We start from the raw sequence: 22,454 nt of genomic DNA, 5'->3' as shown, positions 1-22,454 counted from the left end.
TGAGGGCCTGGGAGAAGGGAAGGAGAACCCAAGCCTGCCAGCCTCCCAGTGAGGGATTTGGGAAGGGAGTTAAGGAGATCCCAAGCCTGGCAGCCTCTCGGTGAGGAACTGGGGTGGGAGGAGAGCCTGAGCAGTGGCTGGGCTTGGGCTCTCCTTCCCCACCCCCATCCCCAGTCCCTCACTGGGAGGTGGCAGTGCAGCTCTGGGCTGTCAGTCCTGTGTATCTGACAGACAACAGGCAATGGTAGTAATGCAGCGTCTACACTGACCTAAGCTCTACGCCTCTCGCAGAGGTGGAGCTATTAGGTCAATGTAGTGACCAGCTTACATTGTTGGGAGCACCATTGTAATGTAAACATCTATAGAGTTAGGTCAACGTAAACTGCCTTATGTCGACCTAACTTGGTAGTGTAGACCAGGCCTTAGACCTTGCAATGCTGAGAACAGCAACACCTAAATACCTTTATAAATTTGGACTAATGTATCTGTGAGAAGGGTCAGGTTCATGCGTACATGGGCAGACCAGGTGAAAGGAGAGAAAGATAGAAGGAACCTACAAGGACATAAGTGGTAATTTGGGAGCAGCAAAAGCAATTTAGGAGAGAAATGGGGATTTGGATGAAAGAGTCACATTGGAGGGCAGAGAGAGATGAGATGAAAGATAGGGAAAAGAAAAAAGTATAAACTGATGGGGGAAAGAGATATTTTAGTAGCCAGCAGACAGAAAAGTTAAGAGAAAGAAAACAAGATTGAAAACAAAAACTAGGATAGATAAGAAAGAGAGAAGTAGAGATGAAATAACTAAGATTGGACTCAACTAAGGTCAGAAGAGTGGGAACAATTTAAAAAATAAAAGGAACAGAGCCCTGGAACTATTCCAGTTAAAGGGCTGGGCAAGAATGAAAACTGGGATGGGTATTTTGTTTTCTCTGTCCCCATTCTTTATTATACAGTTTCCCAAGTTTTCTTTAATTTCTTCCAGTAGCATTTAGTGTGGCTGTCTATAACAGAAATATGTGCTACAAGGGTTGATCGAACTCCTGTTTAAATAAAAAATCACGAGTTCAGTGGGAATTGGACCCACCTAAAGCTCTTTTTCAGCAGGCAGTGGAAGTTTGCACACTGGGTCTTGTAAGGACCACGCTTTTTATCTGAATGGCTAAAGAGACAAGACTCAGAAGACTTGAGGAGGAGCTGGAGGAAGGAGTTGGGTCATGAGGGAAATATGGGATATAGTAAAGGAAGAGGGGTACTAAGTAGTATATGAGAGGCCCACTTGGATATAGCATAGTAAGTAAATATACAAATAGTTATACCTTACTGAAACTACCCTTATTTCAATTCCCACCATCTCTCCATCACTGCCTTCCAATGTCACTCTCCCCTATTACCCAGTTAGGTATCGGGCTGGCAGGGCCTTCAGAATTGAACACTTGGGGCCTGATTTTAAAAGGTATGCAGAGAGAGGCCTAGTGGAATTTCAAAAGTGCTTATACAGGTTAGGTGAAAAAGAGGGAGGTTTTTCATTATAATTCCTGCCCCTGCAGCCTAGCCTTTATGCAACCTTTGTTTGTTTGTTAGTCAACAGTTCTAACTCCAAGGTTTGGAACAGGACCTCGAAATCCAGCAGGGGAGGATAGTTCTTGGGGCAATGATGTCATGTGCTCTTCTCATGAAAATCCACCCAGATTTGGTTGAGTTATAAAATGTGGAATATTGCTATTTGCACATGTGAATTAACAATTATTCAGCGCTTGCAGTTTCATTTTCTGAACATTCTAGCTGCACCACACAGGCTCCTCAGTGCTGCTGGAAAAACCTAGATGTGGCTGGGCAATTTTAAAATGGAGTTTGTGTCCTTTTTTATTCTTTATGATGCTTAAAGAAAGCCTACAAGATGTTTCTTTTTGCTGTGTTTTTCACTTCAGAAACCTCATTAGTGGTAAGCCTGCTTGTCCTTTTTTCTAGAAGACTTGTTGGAGGCCTCAGATGGGTATTGGTAGCTTTCTCACACCTTAATGAAGGGGGAAGTTTGATAGATATTTATCAAATAAGATATTTCTCAAAAATACTTAGGTTTTGAAATTAAATAGATGTTAATAACTGGTGTCTTAAACTTTAGTCTGACTATTTCCAATCTTCAGCCTCTTCTGGTGTCATAATTTCACAGCTCTTCTTTTGTTTGGAGTATATAGTGTTGTCAAGGTCTGGACTTGTAATGAAAATGAGCAGATTTACAAAAATAGAAAAAAGGTTTTCTTGCCTTCTTTATACATTACAACATTTTTAAAAAGGGACACAAGCCTCTTGTATGAGAAAGGTATAAGGAAAATAGCCCACTGGGCATCGACTTGCGCCATTTTAAATCAGCAGCATAGGTTGCAACTGGCCATTAATAACACGGGCGTGGCTTGTCAAGTGCTTTGAGATGCCTGGCACGGAGGCCGCGGTTACTCAGACATAAGACTACAAGGCAGCGCTTCCCCTCTTGCTAGCTGGTCTGCAGCCAAGTAACGGGGAAGGACGCGCGACGGTTTCAACTGCTCATCCAACCTGGAGCCCCCCAGGCCCAAGGCAGGCTCTTAAAGCCTCACCCAGTGGGCACCATAGGGGACTGAATGGCATCTCCTTGGAAAGCCTGAGGACTGCAGCTCCTCCGCTTCTACTCGCCTGGAAACCCTCGACCTTCCCGCTGGGAGCTCTGGTGCAACCCAGCTGCGGCACGCTGCCCACCCTCTCCCGGGGCTGCCCGAGGGCATCCCTCGGCCCATGCGCAGACCGGAAACTACACATCCCGGCATGCTCCTCACCGCACCTGGGCCAATCGGCAGGGAGAACCCACTTCCCTCCCCACCCCACCGCCGGGTGCGGGAAATATCCACGCGGGGTGGGAAAAGGCACCTCAGTTTCCCCCCGGCAAAGTGCCGCCGGCTGGTGCCAGGGCGCAGGGAGGGCGCGCTGGGCAGGCTGCAGTGTCTCGGCAGCTGGGCCCACAGAGGAATGAGGCGCGGCCGCAGAAAGACCGATACAGGGGGGTAGCGGGTCCCGCACAGAGCTGGGGGTGGGCTGAGCCCGGGGTGACTGAAGGGCAGGCGGGGGAGGGCCGCGTCGGGGACTTGGCGGTTACAGCCCAGCGCGCTGTCAGTCAGGGGGCGTGAGGTCCCCGGCTGCCGTTTGGTTGGCTCAAGCCGCGCGAGCCCGCCCACGTGCTCTTTTTCTTGTTCGCGCGCGCTGTCAATCGGCGTTCTGGCGGCTAGAGACGGAGGCGCTTTGCCGCGCACCACCCCCGGCTTGGCTCCTCCCCTTCCTCGCTTCGCGCTGTCAGGCAGCTCGGGGAGCCCTACGGCCGGCGAAGGTTCTCTTAGCTCAGCTCGCGCCGCCTTGGCCCCGCCCTCCCCCTCGGCTTGTTCTGAGCTTGGGTCTCGCGCCGCCCTAGCCTAGCCCCGCCCATTTGCGAGGAGCCCAGCTCTGTCGGAGAGGAGCGGCCGAGTCGGCTGCTGGGCTCGGTTTCCTGCTCAGTGGGCGTCAGTTGGGCCTCTCTGGGCCCCGCCCCTCCTTCCCCCTCGGCTGGCTCTGAGCTGTCAATCAAGCGCCGGGCTCAGGGGCAGGCGGCGGCGGCGGGCGGAGAGAGGCAGCTACGCCACAGCCCAGCGGCGGCCATTCGTGGAAAAATAGGCCGTCCCGCTCCTCCCAGCTCCGGCTGCGACCGGCCTTCTCCCCGCTACCCCCACCCCACCCTCCGCCTCCTCCGCCTCCTCCTCCCCCCCCAGAGCGGCGCCTCAGCGGGGCATTAATGCGGGATGAGCGGTATGTAACCCCCTCCCTCCTTCAGCCCGCTCCATCTCCATCCCTCATGCCCCTTTCTTCTCCGCTCTCCCCTCCATGCCCCTCTATCCCGCCCTCTTTCAGTCCTCCTCTGACCCTCCTTCTTCGCCCCTTTCTTCTCTTCCTTCCCTGCCCACTCCGCTCTTCGTCCCTCCTCTTTCCCTCCCTGCTCCATTCCCCTCTTCTCCCGTAACCCTTCCTCCTGTGCACAGCCTTCCCTCCTCTTTTCCTTCCCTGTACAACCCTCCTCCTGCCTGGCCGTCGATGCTTTAGGGGCAGGAGGAGGAGGAGGAGGGTTGTGGGTGGGTTTTTCCCCCTACTGTCGGGGAAGAGGAAATCAAACCTCCCCTTTCTGGGTGTTAACTCTCCAGCCCCCATGGGTTGGGTTTCAAACCACGTTTTTGGGACGGGCTCTTTTGTGATAATGATTTGGATTATGGTTTTCACAGAGAGGTAAAATCGAAGGGATTGGGTACCAAAGAGGAGGTGCCAATGGGTTTTCCTTTTGTATAAAGAAAGGTGAATAATTAACCTGTTACGCTTCATCTTTTTTGCAGATCAAAAGAAGGAGGAAGTTATGCCCACAGAGGGAGAGAAATCTCCTGAGGCAGAGAACAACAATAATAAAAAAAATAAAACTGGAGGCTCACAGGTAACTCATGCACACAAAATGGGAACTGCACACCTCTTAGCATTTTAAACGAAATGTGCAGTTAACTGCATTTCCCATCCAAGGCGTCTTTCTTTGGGGTGGGTGAAACATGAATGGTAATCTTGACTGCCTGAACATGTTTTTTGGGTGGATTATACTTTAAACTGATAAACTTCTTGCTGTGTATTGAAGAATTTTGTAAAAAAGACTGGATTGAGGAAGAAACACTTCGGCAGTAGTTTAATTTATTGGTGATAAAAGGCCTTATTTTTTCAAGCATATATGAGGATGTGAGAATGTACTTCCTCATTCAGTACTGTATGATCTCTCCTGAGTACTAAAACATCTTAAGCATTTTTGTGTTTCCTGAATAAACTTTGATAGTTGAACTGTCAGAAATAACTCTCAGCCACTGTTATAAATTTGCTGCTGTTTTCTCTCTTTATGGGTAGGATTCTCAACCTTCACCTCTGGCTTTGCTGGCCGCCACTTGCAGCAAAATAGGGACTCCTGGTGAGAATCAATCAACTGGACAACAGCAGATTATTATAGATCCAAGCCAAGGTTTGGTGCAGCTTCAAAATCAACCACAACAGTTAGAATTAGTAACAACTCAGCTTGCTGGAAATGCATGGCAGCTTGTTGCTGCTGCTCCTCCTGCTTCAAAAGAAAACAATGTTGCTCAACAAGGATCTTCTATTGCATCAAGCACAGCAAGTCCTTCCAGCAGCAACAATGGGAATACATCTCCTTCAAAAACTAAATCAGGCAATTCTTCTGCTACTAACCCTGGACAGTTTCAAGTAGTACAAGTACAGAATCCAAGTGGTAGTGTCCAATACCAAGTGATCCCACAGATTCAGACAACGGAAGGTCAGCAAATTCAAATCAATCCTGCCAATGCTACAGCTCTACAAGATTTACAGGGTCAAATTCAGCTCATCCCTGCAGGGAATAATCAAGCTATCCTCACAACTGCAAATAGGACCACTTCGGGGAATATTATTGCTCAGAACCTGGGAAATCAGACAGTTCCAGTCCAAATTAGGCCTGGTGTTTCAATACCACTGCAACTGCAGACTATTCCAGGTACTCAGGCTCAGGTTGTAACAACCTTGCCTATAAACATTGGAGGAGTAACTCTAGCATTGCCTGTGATAAACAATGTGGCACCAGGAGGTGGTTCTGGACAGGTTGGCCAGAGTGCTGATAGTGGAGTTTCCAATGGGAATCAGGTAGTATCCACGCCTGTCACCACTGCTTCTGTTAGTACTATGCCAGAATCCCCTTCCTCTTCTTCCATTTGTACAACCACTGCCTCAACATCTCTGACTAGCAGTGACACTTTAGTAAGCTCAGCAGAGGCAGGCCAGTATGTAAGCACAGCAGGCAGCAGTTCAGAGCATACCCCTGAAGAACCTCAAACAACTGCCACAGAATCAGAAGCCCAGAGCTCCAGTCAGCTTCAGCCTAATGGACTACAAAATGTGCAGGATCAGTCAAGTTCACTTCAACAGGTGCAAATTGTAGGTCAGCCTATTCTACAGCAAATACAGATCCAACAGCCACAACAGCAGATTATTCAAGCCATTTCTCCACAGTCATTTCAACTCCAGTCAGGGCAAACTATTCAGACCATCCAACAACAGCCTTTGCAAAATGTTCAGCTGCAAGCAGTGAGTCCAACTCAGGTACTCATCAGGGCTCCAACTTTAACACCATCAGGGCAGATCAGCTGGCAAACTGTGCAGGTTCAGAATCTTCAAAGCCTTTCAAATTTGCAAGTTCAGAATGCTGGGTTACCCCAGCAACTAACCATCACCCCAGTGTCTTCAAGTGGGAGTGCAACTATTGCCCAGATTGCACCAATGGCTGTTGCTGGTACCCCAATCACACTGAATGCTGCCCAGCTTGCTTCAGTGCCTAACCTCCAAACAGTAAGTGTTGCCAGCCTCAGTGCAGCAGGTGTTCAAGTTCAAGGAGTTCCAGTTACCATTACTGGTGTTGCAGGTAGGTGTTCTGTCACACATATTTTCTTATATTTAATAGTGTTGGGCATTGAGAGTGTTTTTGCTTATACTTCTGGGTGTAACATTATAAGAAAATAAACTAACATTTTAAAAGTGATTTTTTTTTTAATTGATACGGAGACAGTTCAGGGGTTCTCAAACTGGGGGTTGGGACCCCTCAGGGTCATAAGGTTGTTACCTGGGGGGTTGCGAGCTCTCAGGCTCCACCCCAAGCCCTGCTTTGCCTCCAGCATTTATAATGTTTAAATATATAAAAAAGTGTTTTTAATTTATACGGGGGGGTCGCACTCAGTGGCTTGCTGTGTGAACGGGGTCACCAGTACAAAGGTTTGAGAACCATTGAGATAGATGTATCCAGATCTCCCATCTGAGGCCTTTTCTAAATATGGAACTTGATTTCATTTGATTATCATTTTTGAAATTGTATTTGAAAAAGTGTTGTTTAGAACATGAATGACAGAAAAAAGTGACCACTTACTGTCAGTTTACCAAAGGTATGCTTTTTAGGGTTCTTTGTGGTCTGAGACTCTAGTAGTAAAACTTTCTGCAACATTAAGTTTTCGGAGAACATTCAACTCTCTTGATCTAAGGCTGGTAATTGCTTGTCTTGGTGTAGGTGAAGATGGAGATAGCAAGTGAACTTGGCTAATCTTGTGGCCAGTACTCACTTCAGTTGATTATAGAATTGCTCATCATTATGTAATTGATCCCTTTACAGTCAGGGTTTCACAAATGTATCACATGGCTGTAGAATGAGTAAAATGCTCTGAATTTGTACATATAGAACAGTGATTCTCAATGTGGAGGTTGCTTGCAGCCCAATCAGCACACAGCTGCGGCCCATGTGATATCTTCAGGGCCATATAGGTAGTATATATGTTGTGTGGATGGGGCCCACAATGGTAAATAGGTTGAGAATTACTGATATAGAGCGTAATTCCCATAGTCTGTTTAAAAATTACTCTTAGCTGTGGTTCGTTGTTTAGTATTGGAAGTCTTAATTTAAATTGTAATATACTTGTCTGATTGCTCTTCTGATAGGCTAGGAAGAACAGTTTTTTAAATACCTAAATGCTGATAAGAACTTTTTCATAAATATTCTGAAAGTGAATTCTGCAGGGTCTCTGCAGTTCCACAGTCGGGGAGAGGGGAAAACAAGTTGGTAGGGGCATGTGTATGTCTGTGTGTGAGAAATATATAAAATTTTAAAGTTAATTTTCATATGTAAAGTTTTAGCAAAATATTTCACTTTTTTAATTACTTTTTAATTGACATAATTTAGAGATTCTTCCCATTTTAGTAGTAAGGAATAGAAAAATCTCCAGTGTGTAGACTTGTATCAAATTACCACTAGAAAAGGTTTGCTAGTATAGCTATACCTAGTGAAGATGCAGCTTCTACCAGCAAAAAATGTTTTTGCCAGAATACTTCATATACTTTTCTTGAGCAAAATAAGCTGTTCTGGCAAAAGCACTCTTTTTGTCAGTGAACTGCATCTGCACTAGAGGTTTTGCCAGTATTATATATACATTTTAGGCACTCCATCTGACATTATTATACTGTCAGAAGTTTTTAGTGTAGATGTAGCTTTACTGTTGTACTAGTATGCATATGCTAAGCAGGACGTTTCATGCCAAATGAATTAAAACTGTTATAGCTGTAGGCCTGAGGATTCTTCATTTTTTTTTTTCTTTTCAGGGGGGATTAGACATCATTTTTAACTTCTCATAAGCAGACCTGAAAGTTAGTATCTCCTGTGGTACGTTCTTTTTTTTTTTTTTTTTTTCGTGGTTTTAACTGTCTAGAACTAGTTTGTAGTGATGCCATCATATCTCTGTATTTTCATTTTCCTCTGCAATATGGAGTTCAGGTCACTTGCTGGGATTATCTGGGTAAAGGTCACTTAATCAGTTTCCTTCCACTGTAGGGTCCTTGGGCATTGGTGCACCTCTGTCACTTCTAGTCTCTATCTGTGGCATGTAATAGTGTGGTTTCTTATGGGCTCTAACACTTTGGTCTGATTTCAATTGTTGGATTTAATGTGCAGGTGCAGGGTGGTGGTTGTAGCCCGTAATATATACGGGAGGTCAAACTAGATGATCTGAGGGTTCCTTCTGGCCTTAAACTCTGACACCCTGTGCTGCTATTAATACTCCTGGGTTATTTGAAAAAACAGTAAGTTTGTTTCAGTGGTGTCTCATTTCTAATCAACATTACAATCTTGACCTTTGGCTGCTCTGGTTCAAACAAATAATATTGCACTCTGTGAATGGATTACATAGTTCTGCTGGCCAATTTGGTTTGGAAAATTGTCTTGGAAGGGAGATTTTGCATATAGTCAAAAGAACTCATTAGCATGGAACTCTTACTGGGAAGACTGCTTGGGGAAGCAATATAGGAAACAACAAATTTTCTGTTTCCTGTATGCTGTTTAGGCCTCAACTGTGTTTAGGCATAAGTGGGAATTTGACTGAAAGGATAATGAGGTTTTTGACCATGCTGCTGTTCACAGAGTTTACCAGCCCAGGTTATGATGTCCTCTCTTGGAAGGCAGAGGGAACAAGACAAAAGGTGGGAGGAGAGAAATCAAATGGCAGTTGTATGGTACTAGGGAGGCTTCACAGTAGATGAAGGTTCTTGTCCCTTCCTCCGAAAACATTGTTCACATACAGAGCACAATTGCTGAGTGTTCTTGTGAATGAGGTTAGGTGAATATTGATTAAATGTCTCTTAAATATACCTACATCTTTCCTTGAAATATTTCTCCATTAATATGAATATTGTGGGATAGAGGAGAGGAATAAAAATTAACTGAGTTTTACTTGTGGCTGTCACTAGTGGAAAGCCTTAGTTAATTAGGAGACTCCATAGACTGATTCACTATGATGTCACATGTAGAAATTAGATTGGAGTTTTGTGACTTAATGGAGATTCTACCACCATTTATAAACTTAATATTTTAAAAAAGACACTGCTTTTTGCTAGAAATGTTCTCAAGTGCATAATAGAGGTGAACTACTATAAGCTAATAATTATATTCCATTGTCATAGATCCATAAATACAGATGAAAAGGGGAACTGTCATAATTGTCTTCAGGTAGTGTATTTTTTTATTTTATTTTTTTGCAGAGTAATGTCCATCAGTAAGTTCTGTCTTGCTTTGGCAATTTATTTCATGTCTAACTGCAGTGGGGGGTCACCCCAGGGGCTCCTTGCATTCCTCAATTTTACCTCCTCCACCCATAGCTCTGTGTGCCAGACTCGCATCCCCCTCTATTTCAGGAATTCCTGTGACTTCCACCTCTCCAAACATGGAGCTCTCTGTGCCCCTCATTTCCCTTCTCCAACGGTAGGGGCTGTGTGGCCCCTTATTCTCCCCTGTGCTGCATGCCAGATTCCCTCAGTCTTTCTCTTATAAGAGTTTTGTGGCCTCCCATGTCCATCTCTTCTTCCACACTAGAGGCTCTTGTGCCTCTTTCCCCCTCCCCTCTTATGACAGAGATTATGTACACATTTTCCTCACTCCCATTACTCTTTCTGCCTGGGAGATGGATCATTGAAGGTTTCAACATGTTAAATTCTGTTGGGAGGATAGGCAGAGAGGAGATTGTGGTATTTTGTTGGAAGGCACTAATGAATGCCATCAACCAGTTGTTTGACCTATAGGTAGTTACAAAGGTGCTTGAAACTCTGGCTCTGCTAATCATAAGCAGGGCTCCATGAATCCTCCATGTTTCCCCTTTCTGATTTTTTCCCTAAAATCAATAGGGTTCTGGCCACTGATGCCTAGAATACTTCCTGAAATTGTGGAATTGATTGGGTGTGGACAATCAAAAATTATCACATTACAAAGGCACAAACAGAAATGCTGTCAAGTTGAATGCCAGGACTTTGTAAGCTTAGTCAATAAAGAAGTAGTAGCGCATAGAGGATACTTTATTAACCATTAAATATATGTAATGCATACTTCGCTAGACAGCCTTTTTACAATAATCTATTGCTAACTTTTTATTCTTTTGATAGTCCAGTGTAGTTAGCCGCTATGTAAATTTGTATTAGTTTTATGCTGTCCATTCCACACTCATTTGTAAATGTTTACATCTGTTAATGTCAAATTTACTAGAATTTCAACTTGCATCGTTGAATTCTGACACGATCAATGCAATTAAGCTTTGTCCAGCATTTATAGTGAAGACCTCTATCATAGCATCCTAGTGTAATAGTTAACCCTGGGCTATTCTAGCAGATAACCTCAGCTAACCCATGGTGTTATCTGCCAGATACAGGTTCTGGCATTTTATGATTGATTTCAGATGTGGAAAGGTCAGATTTACGTGCTGAAAAGTTGCTTTCGCCTAATGCTCAATATGTAGGTCATGAATGGATTGTGGCTTGAAACCTTGAACTTGCTGAGACCACCTTAGAGCCATGTAGTTCTAGTCATCCAGAATTCCTAAAGACGTACAGGGCCCGATCCTGAAGTCAGCGGAAGTTTTGCCTGAACATGGACTGTAGGATCTGGCTCAAATTGGATGTCTCAATTAACATAAGACAAGGAATCATTGCATTCTTCCAGTCTGTTAAAAGGATTGGTCTTTATCTGATCAGTTTGGAATCCAAGGTCTGATCTTGTTTTCAGTTCTTAGTAATATGAGGACTGTTAAGATTGGGCTTCTAGTCAGAATGTCTTATGTAACTTACAGTACATATCGTGTGTGCTAGATCATGCTGTCCTTTGGAATATTTTATTATATGTATTGCAGTAGTGCTTAGTAGCCACATCTGTTGTTAGTGTTAATGTAATAAAATGGTCTCTGGAATACAGACTCTAACTCAACATTTTTTTTTAATGTGGGGAGTCCCCACACCTCTCTCCAGTGGGCACAAAGAACATGCTAGATGCGGGCAACAGATAAGCCCTCTGTTGTCCCGAGTCTTAGCATTAACTAAGGTCTCTATCTGGTAGGATTGTGAAGAAAACCTTTAAAAAAAAATTACCAGTATTCACTGATATAGCAGTGTCTACATGAGTTTGCAGAAAGCATGATACAATAGCTGTTTGTGAAATGCCCTATTCATTTCAATAGGTGCTAACTCAAATTCTGATTATACTTTAAAAGGCAAAATTAATTGCTCATCAAAAATGTAAGAAAGGAAACTTGTGAAAATCTACTGTATTGTCTCATTTCAGGAAAGCTTTTAACAATACATGATAAAGTTGGAGGGGCTGTGTTTGGTTTTCTTTTTCTAAAGAGGTGGGTGGGAGTTGGATTTGGCATTGAGAAGTTCAGGAAATGTTGTTGTAACTTGATGACTGTTCAGAAATACTGTATTTTGCAAAATGTCATGTAATGTTTGCTATTAACTTGTTGGAAAAAAAAATTAAGTTGGTAGACAACTTCAATTTCAGTGTTCACGTTATAAAGACCTTTACTTATTCCACCATTAGCTGTTCTGAAGCAAAGTTTTTTAAGTCTGACAAATTACAAGAAAAACTAACTCTTGGGTTTTTGGGTTTTTTTAAGTTCTTCTCGCATAATGGAGACAATAAAAAAACAAATGATTGAACTGAAGTGTTTTGTAATACTTGAATTTCCCCCTCACAGACACTTAAAATATTTAGGAAAATATATACACGAGGGGTTAAACTAACTTACAAACATGCACTATTAAAGCTTGAAAACTCCACCTGCCTACTTAATTATAGCAAGTAGGAAGCTTTCTTTTTCGCTGCTATCAACTTCTATAAAATCAAGTTTCACACTAAAGAAAAGCTTCTAGTCATTATAGTTACAAGATATATATAAACTTTGTAACTGAAGCAGTCACCTTCAACATCTGGGGACTGACATATCCAGTACACTGACAGCAATTCTCAACTTTTGTCAATATAGATACTTGTGGGCAACAGCGAAACTAGCAAGGTAGTGGAAAGAGGGAGGAAAAAGTTAATTGCCAAACCCTGGCAGGCAAACTTCAGCCAGAGGAAAACAAATAGTCTTAACTACAGTTTTTGGTAAGATGTTCAGCCCTTTCACAGGGATAAAGCAGTCTGTTTCCCTTGTTCTCCTTGCCTCTCTTTCTCATGGGCTGGCCTGAGATTCTCTTGCCTTCCAATCTAGAGATGTAGTGAAGCCAGGAGAGAGCGCTTTCTTCTGAGAACCCCAAGCTACATCCCTTTCATTTTTATATACCTGCCTGCATGAGTCCAGGTAGGGATCTTTTCTTTCCAGTTGGCAGACTGAGCCATTTCTCCAGGACAGGGTTTGTGCCTAGTTTCTTTTGAAGGCATAAATCCTTTTCCATATCTGAGTGAATGGCTATGTACACTCCATCATGTATGGGTGGGGAGGAAGGTAATCAGCCAGAAGGTGGGTTTTTTTGGTAGGTTAGGAAAACTGTAAAAGACCCTTGTGGATCTCCCTCTTCTTCTCTTTCTCTCCCCCCTCCCCCCAGCTCCAATTAACTTATATGCCCTACTAGAATATTTAGGAGATCTTGACACCAAACCTTCCTGCTCTTGGAAGCTGTATGTGACAGAAGATGGCTTATACCTCTTGGCTCTGGCAAATAGCTACACTGATTACTGGTCTTAACAATGAGAACAGCAGGTGTAGTGCCCATAATACGCACACTCATAAGACTTTCAGGATCCCGTAGGCTCAGTAGTCTTTGGCTACACAGTCTGTTTTATTGTATACAACTGATTTCTCCTCTTCCCCTGGGTTCTCGACGCTGTTCTGGCTTGGTAGCAATGCAGAAACAGTTTAGGTAGGAAAGGAAGTTCCAAATTAATCATGTAGTCCTAGCTCTGCAAGTACCCTGTCTTAAATAAGGTCTTCGCTGGACTGTAAACTCCTTGAGACAGAGACATCTTTGACTTGCCTAAAGCACCACACAAACCTATGGTAGCATCTACATTAAAATATAACTTGGTCTCACCAGAAAAAAGTTATGCAAAAGTCTTCTGTTTAGTAAGGTAGTCCTGAATGCACAAGGACATTCAGAGATCTGGAACCACAAAAGGTATCCCTAGTTCAAATGGATTATCAGGTCACCATATAATATGTCTTTGGTATTTTTTGTTTGAGACACTGTACCTTTCTACTTTCTTAGCAATGCAAATTGCCCCCCCAACTCCTGTCTGAAAGTGCTGTCTCAGAAACAGGTTAAAAAAATCAGCGTGGAGCTACATCCAAACTACTACTTTTAGTTTGCAAAAAAACCCTGGAAAATAACCATATTGAAAGGGGATACTTTTTCTCCTCTGATGAGGGATGGACACTCACCTGTACTTTCCCACTAATTGTTCTGATAACAGGTTATGAACAAGCTCAAAAAAGACAGGTTTTCATGGTTGACATTGGCAGTGAGAAATATGGGTTATTCCCCTTATGGATTGCTGTGGCTGATCCAGCTTGCTGGATCAAATGTGGGCAAATCCTCAAGCTGGATCAGATGTGGGCAAATTCTCTTGAAGATTTGCCCACATCTGATCACACTGTATCAGGGCATCCTACATACCAACTCAGGATCCAATCTGTTTGCAAGGCTGCTGAGAAGTTTGGTATTGAGCCCTCCTAAATACGCCAAAAATGGCATACAAATTAACGTGGAAAAGGTGGGAGTTGGGGTAGTTAGTTTTACTTTAATCCTAGAGACTTGTGGGTGGTAAGAGCTAGACAAATTTATGGTTTTTATTTTTGTTTTGTGTTTTTTCCCTCTTTTCCCCACTTCAGTTTTAAACAAAAACTCAACTCTGTTTTAAAGTGTAAGCGAATTTGAAAATTCAAAAAAAAAAATTCAGCAAATCAAATGTCAGTTTTGGGTCGAATTAAATGTTTCAAAACATTTTGTTTGGATGTTTTTAAAGATCTAGATTCACAAAGAAGGAAGGATGGTGGTGCTCCCCCTTTATAAACTTTAGCCCATTGTTCAGGGTCATTGCCAAGGATGTTCAAGACCTGGGTTTATTTTCCCTCTTCGCCTGTTGTGGAGAAGGGATATGAAACTTGGATTCCCCATATTTCAAGAGTGCCCCTAATGAATTAGGAGATGTGCTTTATCTATACTCATTTAGTTAAGCAATTAAATAGTTTAACTTACATTTTTTCAGGTTCTTAATTTTTATATTTTTTACATTTACAAAACAGTGAGTGATAAATTTCTTACCTACTAGATAATTGTTTGTGATTTGTGTCAAGCCCTACTTGAACAGAAATTAAATTTCAATTTAAAATGCACAAACAGCTTTTTCAAATTGTTTATTAGTTAAATAAAATTACCTATATGGTGTAATTTTTTTAAATGTAAGTGCAAAACGTATTTTGATAAACTGATTTATTAAACCAAGAAACTGATTGTTTCTGGTCACTATGGTCTTTAAGATTTTAGAACTAGCAGATGTCCTTTTATCTCACCTTGTTTTTATTCATAGATAACTCCCGAGAGAGTTATGTGCCCCCCCCCCCAAAAAAATTTCTGTACGCTATTTTAAAATTCTGCATATTTTATTTGTCAATAAATAAATGTGGAGGCTCCAGCATGGCAGTGAGGAGCACTAGCAACTGGCTGCACAGCGGTGGGAGATCACCCTGAAGCCCGCCCCAGGATACAGACTCAGCGGTGAGGCTGCACCTGACCTGACACAGCTCAAGACCTGGGCCTGCCCTGGAGGTCTATATCCTGGGGAGGTTGAGGGGAGGGCTGCAGGGTTATCTCTCATTTCCATGCAGTCTGTGTCCCTACTGCCATGTTAAAGCCTCCACATTATTTATTGACAAAATTTGAAGAATTTTAAAATATTGGGTACTGAATTTTTTTGTTTTTGCTTGGTTGTCTCTACATCTCTATGGTTGTCTATCTTCTCACAATGAAGCAATGAGAAGATAGAGAGATGAGTGGCATTTCAGCCTTTTTCTGCAAGACCTCATGAAACTTTTTTTTTAACCCACTAGACCAAACTTTAATATGTACTTTAGGTACTGGGCTGAATTAGGGACAGCAAGGGAGAAGTCAGTCAGGGAGGGAGCTGGAGGTCTCCTAGCTGAAGAATGACTCTGCCTGTACAGCTTGTATATAGATGGACACTGGTGGGGGACAACCTTAAGTAAATAAAGATACGGGTGTTGCACGACCCTGAAGCCTCTCTGAGCCATATTGTGGAGAGGAAGTGAGCCCCAGAAAGAGTGGCGGGTCATGAACCCTGTTATAGTACATAAGGGAAAACTTCCACTTCACCTTTGATATTTTTCCTCCCCCTGCCCCTTCCAACCACAAACATTGGTCTTAAAAATCTACTTTCAGTAGACCAAGAAATGGAGAGAGAGCCCTATATTCTTCTTTCACAATGTTCTCAAAAATGCTTGAAGCATTTTAATAATCAGTCTGTCCATATATCAGACATACAAAGCATCCATTGATAAGGCCCTTTCTAAAGGCATGAAAGTATATTCCGCAAGGGGCTCATGTTCGTGGGATAAGAAACGGCTTTGACTGTGGAGTTCACAATGGTACCATTTTAGATTTGCAATTACTTCAGCAAGCATTATAAGACTGGCATTCTCTTCTTGGCTGGTGCAGACTTTGTTCCTTTTGGGTGCCCTCAGTGTTAGTTAAGCAAGTAAAATTAAAAATACAAAATCTAAAAAAATAAATTTTTCAGGATGGAATTTCTTAGATTTGTTGCCTTATTTGATATCTTGTCCTTATTGCTTGCTATTTTCTATCAGTGAAGTATGTTTTATGCTTGCAACTTCTATTTTTCATATTTGAGAGCATCCATTGGTTTGGACTCACCATTCCTATATGCCAATGTTCTTGATTTAAAAATTAAGCTTGTAGAATTTCTGTTAATTCTGTGGTGTTAATACCACAGCCTATAGTATTCATTAATATTTTCTACATAGTTTTAGTTTCAGATTTTGAAACCCTCTTTGGCAAAGGGATTGTGAACTCTGGTGTGCCGGAGCCTAAAGTGCCTCCATTATAATGGATGGCTCACGTCTAACTGTGAGCAATAGCCAAACAACTGCATGATCTCTGCTATGAGAAATAAAAATTATAGTTAAGAAAATTAATTTTGTCCTTAACTTAAAAACAGAGAGGACTAGAAACTTCAAATGTGGCCTGGTGTGAAGTAGTGCTGGCTGTCATTTTCAAGAAAAGTAGGTATATGTTTGGCAATTCCTGATTTCCCTTGAATGACTTCCCACATGTTACATTTTTCAGAGTAGCAGCCGTGTTAGTCTGTATTCGCAAAAAGAAAAGAAGTAGTGGCACCTGTTACATTAACTCATTGGCACTCCCTGTTCACTAAATAATTAGAGACTGTGGTGGTTTATATTAGAAATCATAAATGCAAGCCCTTTTCCTGGAGGGAATAGTCTTCAAAATGTAAAGGGATTGCTGAGTGTGTCACTATGATTCCTAAGCTTAAAGAAAAATCAGAGTGCCGCTCCTTTCCCCTTACAATCCAGGCACTTTTGTCGGTGATGCTAGCCTCCTCTGCTTCTGTCAGCTATAGCACTGAATTACTTTCAAAGTTGTTAATTAGTAATTAACTCCTGATGGGCAGCATCATCTCCTTCCCTTCTTGCAGAATGGGTACATAAACATACTTTCAAGTTGTTCTTGATTTTGGTGGCTACAGCAACAGCGATACCCAGAGAAAAACTGTGTTCCCTTCTCCAGTACCAGTGCACTTATCTCCAACTTTCCTATAGGAGGTCTTGCTGAGTGGAGATACCATTTCCTGACACTTTTGAATGCTGATGAAATTATTCTCACCCTGTGTTACATTTAATTTTGAAAGAGCATGCTTGGGTACTACTAAACACTATAGAAAGATCTGTTACAAACAGCTACGCTTTCCCCTCCACCACAAAAAAATCTGCATGCCCCAGTCTCTAAGAAAACAAGCCTCACACTTTTTCAGCAGCTTTTTTGTCTCCGTGGGTTTCCCTCAGATTTCTGATGCAGTCTCCTGCTGTACCCTGAGGGCTATGCTTGATCATGGAACCAGAACCCAGGTCATCTGCAGTACCTATTATACAACACTTCATTTTTCATTTTTCTTCGAGTATCTGAGTAAGAACTCTTGGGCTTGGCAGGTTCAGAGGGAAAAGGAGTGGTAGATATTGCACTTAGAGGGGGATGTGGGACTCCTCAATGCATCACAAGTGTCATGGAAGTCAGTAACCAGGAAGACCAAGGGACAGGCCATGTAGGTCTTGAAATCCTGGATCTTGGGCATATTAATAACCCAAACATTGTCGGTTAGAGGGGGCGGGGAAGGGAAGAGGGGAAACACCTGGACTTCTTCTACCATTATCTAACTAAAAAATCTAAAGCTAGCTGGAAAAGAAAGCTATTTATAGAAAAAACTGGAATTTGGAACAGCAACACTAGCACAGCTGCTTACACTGACAAGTTGAGTCTTGGACCAAGGCAATGGAGAGATAGTAGGTCTGTGCTACCCTTCATGCCCTTGGTTTGTAGCATGATGAAATGAATGGCTCAGGCACGGACCAATGGATGCTGCTAATTTTAAATCTTCAGGTCTTAGGTGCATGGAGTGCAGATACACCTTGAGTGGAATATGCATAGGAACCATCACCATAGATGTTTTGTATACGTCAATCCCATGCTGAGCTCATGCACCCCATGTACAGATCAGAATCTTTTAACAGGTGGCTGTCACAGCCACTCATGCACCCTACAATAGCCTTGCCCTCCCCAACCCCACCCAGCGTAAAGGGTGGAGCACCTCCAAGAGTTGTCATACTGTTCCTTCACCACCCAGAATCCTGGTCAAAAGAATCTAAGCTGCAGGGAAGGAGGGTGGGCCATGAGATCCATGTGTATAGAACATCTTGAAGAATCGGTTACTGTAAGATAAGAAACTGTTCTTTGACTATCTGTACACATATGGATTTCATTCTCAATGATTAGCCAACAGTTAACTCCTCCAGGAGATGGGAGCTAGGAGCTCATCTAAACAATAATTGCTGACATGCCTGATCAAACTGAGCTGGAGGCTGACATGGATGAATAGTGGTTGATGAATGTTTGAACAGAGCTCTATTCAAGCTGAAAGCTGCAGAGCAGCTCTGGGAATTCTACTAAGACATGCTGCCCAGGTCACTTGTGGCAGTAAGCAATGAAATTTAATGAGAGGTGGAGGAGTCAACTTATAGATATCATAGGCTGTTTTAATACAGTCTGTGATCCATTTTGAAAGTCTTTGTACTGAAATAGCTTGCTCTTTGGACCTATTTCCAACTGGCATGAGCAATCTCAGCAATTTGCAAAGGTAATTGGACAGTACTCTTCTCGCATCCAAAGTATTCAGTTTTACCTCCCTACAAGATGGATAATGGAAGAACACCAGTAAATGTATCTACTAATCGATATGAAAGTCAGAGACTACCTTAGGTGTAAATCTGGAGCAAGGTCTCATAGTTACTCTGTCTGCATAAAATATCATAGCAAGGGGACCCATCATCAGAGCCTGAATCTCACTCTCTGAGCAGACATGATTGCTACCACAAATGCAGTTTTAGTTGTCAGTTAATATAGTGAACACAGTGTCATGGGTTCAAATGGTGGGTATATCAATGAAGTAAGCACAAAGTTCAACTCCCACGAAGGGGAAATTTTCCTGACAAGTAGAAAACTTAAGACAATCCTTTTAAGAATTCATAAACAGTAGGGTGAGACAAGGCCAAGCCATTTTGGACTGGGGGATGATAGGCAGATACTGCTGCTACGTGAACTTTGATGGAACTAACTGAATGACCGGAGGAAAAACATTTTCATTTTGCATTATATTTACACTTAGTACAGGGGTGGGCAAACTTTTTGGCCCAAGGGCCACATCTGGCAATAGAAATTGTATGGCAGGCCATAAACATTCACAAAATTGGGGTTGGCATGCAGGCGGAGGTGAGGGCTCTGGTGTGGGCCAGAAATTAGGAGTTCAGGGTGCGGGAGGTGGCTCCAGCTGGGGGGTGCGGCTCTGGGGTGGTGTTGGGGATGAAGAATTTGGGGTGTAGGAGGGTGCTCTGGACTGGGACCAAGGGGTTTGGAGGGCGGAAGGGGAATCAGGGCTGGGGCAGTGGGTTGGGGTGTGGGAAGGAGTGCAGGCTCTGGGGTGGGGCTGGGGATAGGAGGTTGGGATGCAGGAGGGTGCTCCATGCTGGGATCGAGGGGTTCAGAGGGCCGGGGGGAGATTAGGGCTGGGGCAGGCGGTTTGGACATGGGGAGAGGCTGAGGGGTGCAGGCTCCGGGCAGCGCTTACCTCAAGTGGCTCGTGGAAGCACTGTCATGTCCCTTCTTCGGCTCCTACGCGGAGGTGCAGCTCCTTTGGAGCACCAGAGGGGGCCATTGGAGCACGTAGGAGCCAGAGGGGGGCCATGCCGCTGCTTCCAGGAGCTGCGTGGAGCGGCCTCCAACCCTGCTCTCTGGCTGAAGCGGTGGAGTAGGGCCATGCCACCGCTTCTGGGAGCGGCGTGGAGCAGCCTCCAACCCTGCTCCCCGTCTGGAGTGCCGGAGCGGGGACATGCCGCGGCTTCTGGGAGCCGCGTGGAGCAGCCCCTGACCCTGCTTCCCCAGCTGGAGCGCTGGAGTGGGGCAAGCCCGAGACCCCACTCCCCAGCAGGAGCTTGACGGCCAGCTTAAAACAGCTGATGGGCCAGATTCAGCCAGCAGGCCATAGTTTGCCCACCCTGACTTAGTGGAGGATTTTCTAGTCTGAAGTAGAACACTGCGTCTTCTACTGAACAACTTCTCTCCGCTGATGTCAGCCCCATAGCATCCATGCTATCGGGTCCAGGGACCAAGGGTCCAGGTGAAGTACTAGACTGTAGCCCTTAGAGTTTTTGCCCATCCAAGGTGGATATGTTGTTATAAAAAGATGATCTGAGAGATATAGTAGGTCTGAAAACCAAAACTGACATGGCTGTGCTGGAGACCTAGGAAGGTCACCTCTCATGGGGTCATTTCTGATCCCCAAGTGACCCACTTTAGGAGTAGTGGAGGCCCTTGGTTTGTTGTGCTTTTTGCTTCCATCTGGTGGCTGGTATAAACTAGTAGACCTTGTGATCTGTAGGATGCTATACATTATAGTTGCAGGAAGCAAGGATCAGATTATAGGGATAAATCATTTTATTCCATGAAAACTAGGGGCAGATTAAAAGGGAAAGGGAACAGGCAGGGAATCAAGAATGTTAACTAAATGAGTAGTCAGCCAATCCTACAAGAATAATTTAATAATTCAAAAGTCCAGAACAAAGTAAAAATAGTTTCCCATCCCCAATGTCTTCCTGTGGGCCTTACCTGCTAGTTGGAGTTGATGCTTAAAGAAGAGTCTGGTACCATATCTGGGAGGTCCTGGTTGTCCCCTGTCATGCAGCTGGCAGTCAGTTCTTCCTGGCAAGAATTCATCTTGGGTCTCAGTCTTTCCTTTATGGAGAAGTGTGCTGCTGGTCAGGCTCAAGCTCTAGCTATCCCCTGAATCCCAATGCAGGGGAATCATACCAGGCTTAGCTGGAAGACAGCTATTTCAGGTAGAGAGAGACAAAATGGAGTCTCAGATCTTTTGTGGAAGAGAAAAACTCAGGAGCTGCATCTTCTAATGCTGTAACCAGATTCACTGTAGACAGTTCTCTTCACAAATGCTGTCCCTGCCTGAGCTCAGCTCACATGTCAGGGTGGTCCCAGCCATGGGCAGGCTTTCTGGATCCTATAGTTGGTTGGCCAGATATGTCAGTCAGGTTCTGGTCTGGTAACTCTACAGTTTCGCCCCCACTGCTGGGCTAGATCTCAAGCACAGATTAGACAGGCAGTCTCAATTTCAGTTCCCCAAGGCTGTGTGGTGTTGCTGAAGATTGCTTTTCTCAAATCCTCAAAATCGCACACAGGGCTACATGAGTTGGAAAAATTAGTTAATTTGTTAAATGAGTAATCTCTTATACAACAAAATGGCTATATCTTCAGCTGAGGCCTAGAAACTTGAAATTATTTATGAAGCTCTGGGTGACGGTTAAGTGGCAAATTAGGAATATCAGACTGTTCCACTTACATGATGTGGACACTTAAGGTCTACTACCAAAGCTCCTATTTTAAGCTTTACTTTTCCTTGGAGAACTAGCAAGGTTCATAAAAGGTATGTCATGACAAGTTTGACAAAAGCTCAATGGACTTCAGAATTCTGTAGCTTTGGAACCCCCTGAAGACTCCAGAGGGCTTTGGAAGTTTTATATGCAGTACAGGAGATCATCTAAGCTTTGTATAAATCAGTAACTCCTCTGAAGCTCTTATGTTCCATGAGCTCATTCAAATTGCCTGCAGACCTTACAGAGGTTAAAGGAATTTAAGTAGTGCTTGTAAGCTCTTTGGGGCAAGGATCATCTTTTTGTTTCTAGCACAGTGGGGTCTTTTTTCATGATTAGGATTCCTAGGCACTACAGTAATAGAAATAATAAATAGATCTTCAGGTATAGCTTGGAAGGTACAGCACATTTTGGTGGTGGTCTGTCAAGGCTGAAACTATGATACTCTAATTAATATGGTTGCTAACTAGGGTGTAACCTAGTTTTAAAAATGTTTTATTTGGACATAAACATACAAGAACATTTCATGGAAGTATTAATACATTTTATTCATAAACTGTTATCTTCTTAAAGTACCCCTTTATGTTTTATCTGTGTTTTTGTTTATATTCCCAAAATGTTAATCAGATGATATAAACTCTACTTGATCCTAATTTAAGGCTGGCTGTCACTTTTTTCCATTGGAAGTATTTTCCATACTTTGTTTTTCATGCCAATAATGTTGAGGGAATCTGTCCTTTTCCAAAAAGCAGCTACCATGCATCTTTATATACATAGTTGATAATACATACAGGTACTTTCATATTGCAGCGATACGAATATTTTCCTTGATAA

At 43.3% G+C, this 22,454-nt stretch overlaps 1 protein-coding gene and 1 long non-coding RNA gene across 4 annotated transcripts in view; both read left to right on the top strand.

The window, feature by feature from the left end:
- Positions 1–3,243: 3,243 nt before the first annotated feature.
- Positions 3,244–22,454, top strand: part of SP4 (Sp4 transcription factor) — a 45,014-nt gene continuing 25,803 nt past the window's right edge. The window contains exons 1-3 of one of the 3 annotated variants that reach the window (XM_038390311.2): positions 3,244–3,807; positions 4,383–4,477; positions 4,930–6,487. In XM_038390311.2, the coding sequence (XP_038246239.1) occupies positions 3,801–3,807; positions 4,383–4,477; positions 4,930–6,487 (1,660 nt within the window). In that variant the 5' untranslated portion in view covers positions 3,244–3,800. Of the gene's footprint in view, positions 3,808–4,010; positions 4,279–4,382; positions 4,478–4,929; positions 6,488–22,454 lie in introns of those variants that run through there. The other 2 variants (XM_043509199.1, XM_038390313.2) reach the window with 2 other exon arrangements.
- Positions 6,582–12,075, top strand: LOC119851083. The gene is made up of 4 exons (XR_005291130.2): positions 6,582–7,665; positions 8,206–8,266; positions 9,559–9,604; positions 10,881–12,075. It is a non-coding gene; the product is annotated as an uncharacterized LOC119851083 (long non-coding RNA).

The sequence above is a fragment of the Dermochelys coriacea genome, chromosome 2, assembly GCF_009764565.3.
Source record: "Dermochelys coriacea isolate rDerCor1 chromosome 2, rDerCor1.pri.v4, whole genome shotgun sequence".
In the NCBI taxonomy this organism is placed as follows: Eukaryota; Metazoa; Chordata; order Testudines; family Dermochelyidae; genus Dermochelys; species Dermochelys coriacea.
Note: the sequence above shows the minus strand (reverse complement) of the source record. Positions and strands in the feature narration are given on the sequence as shown.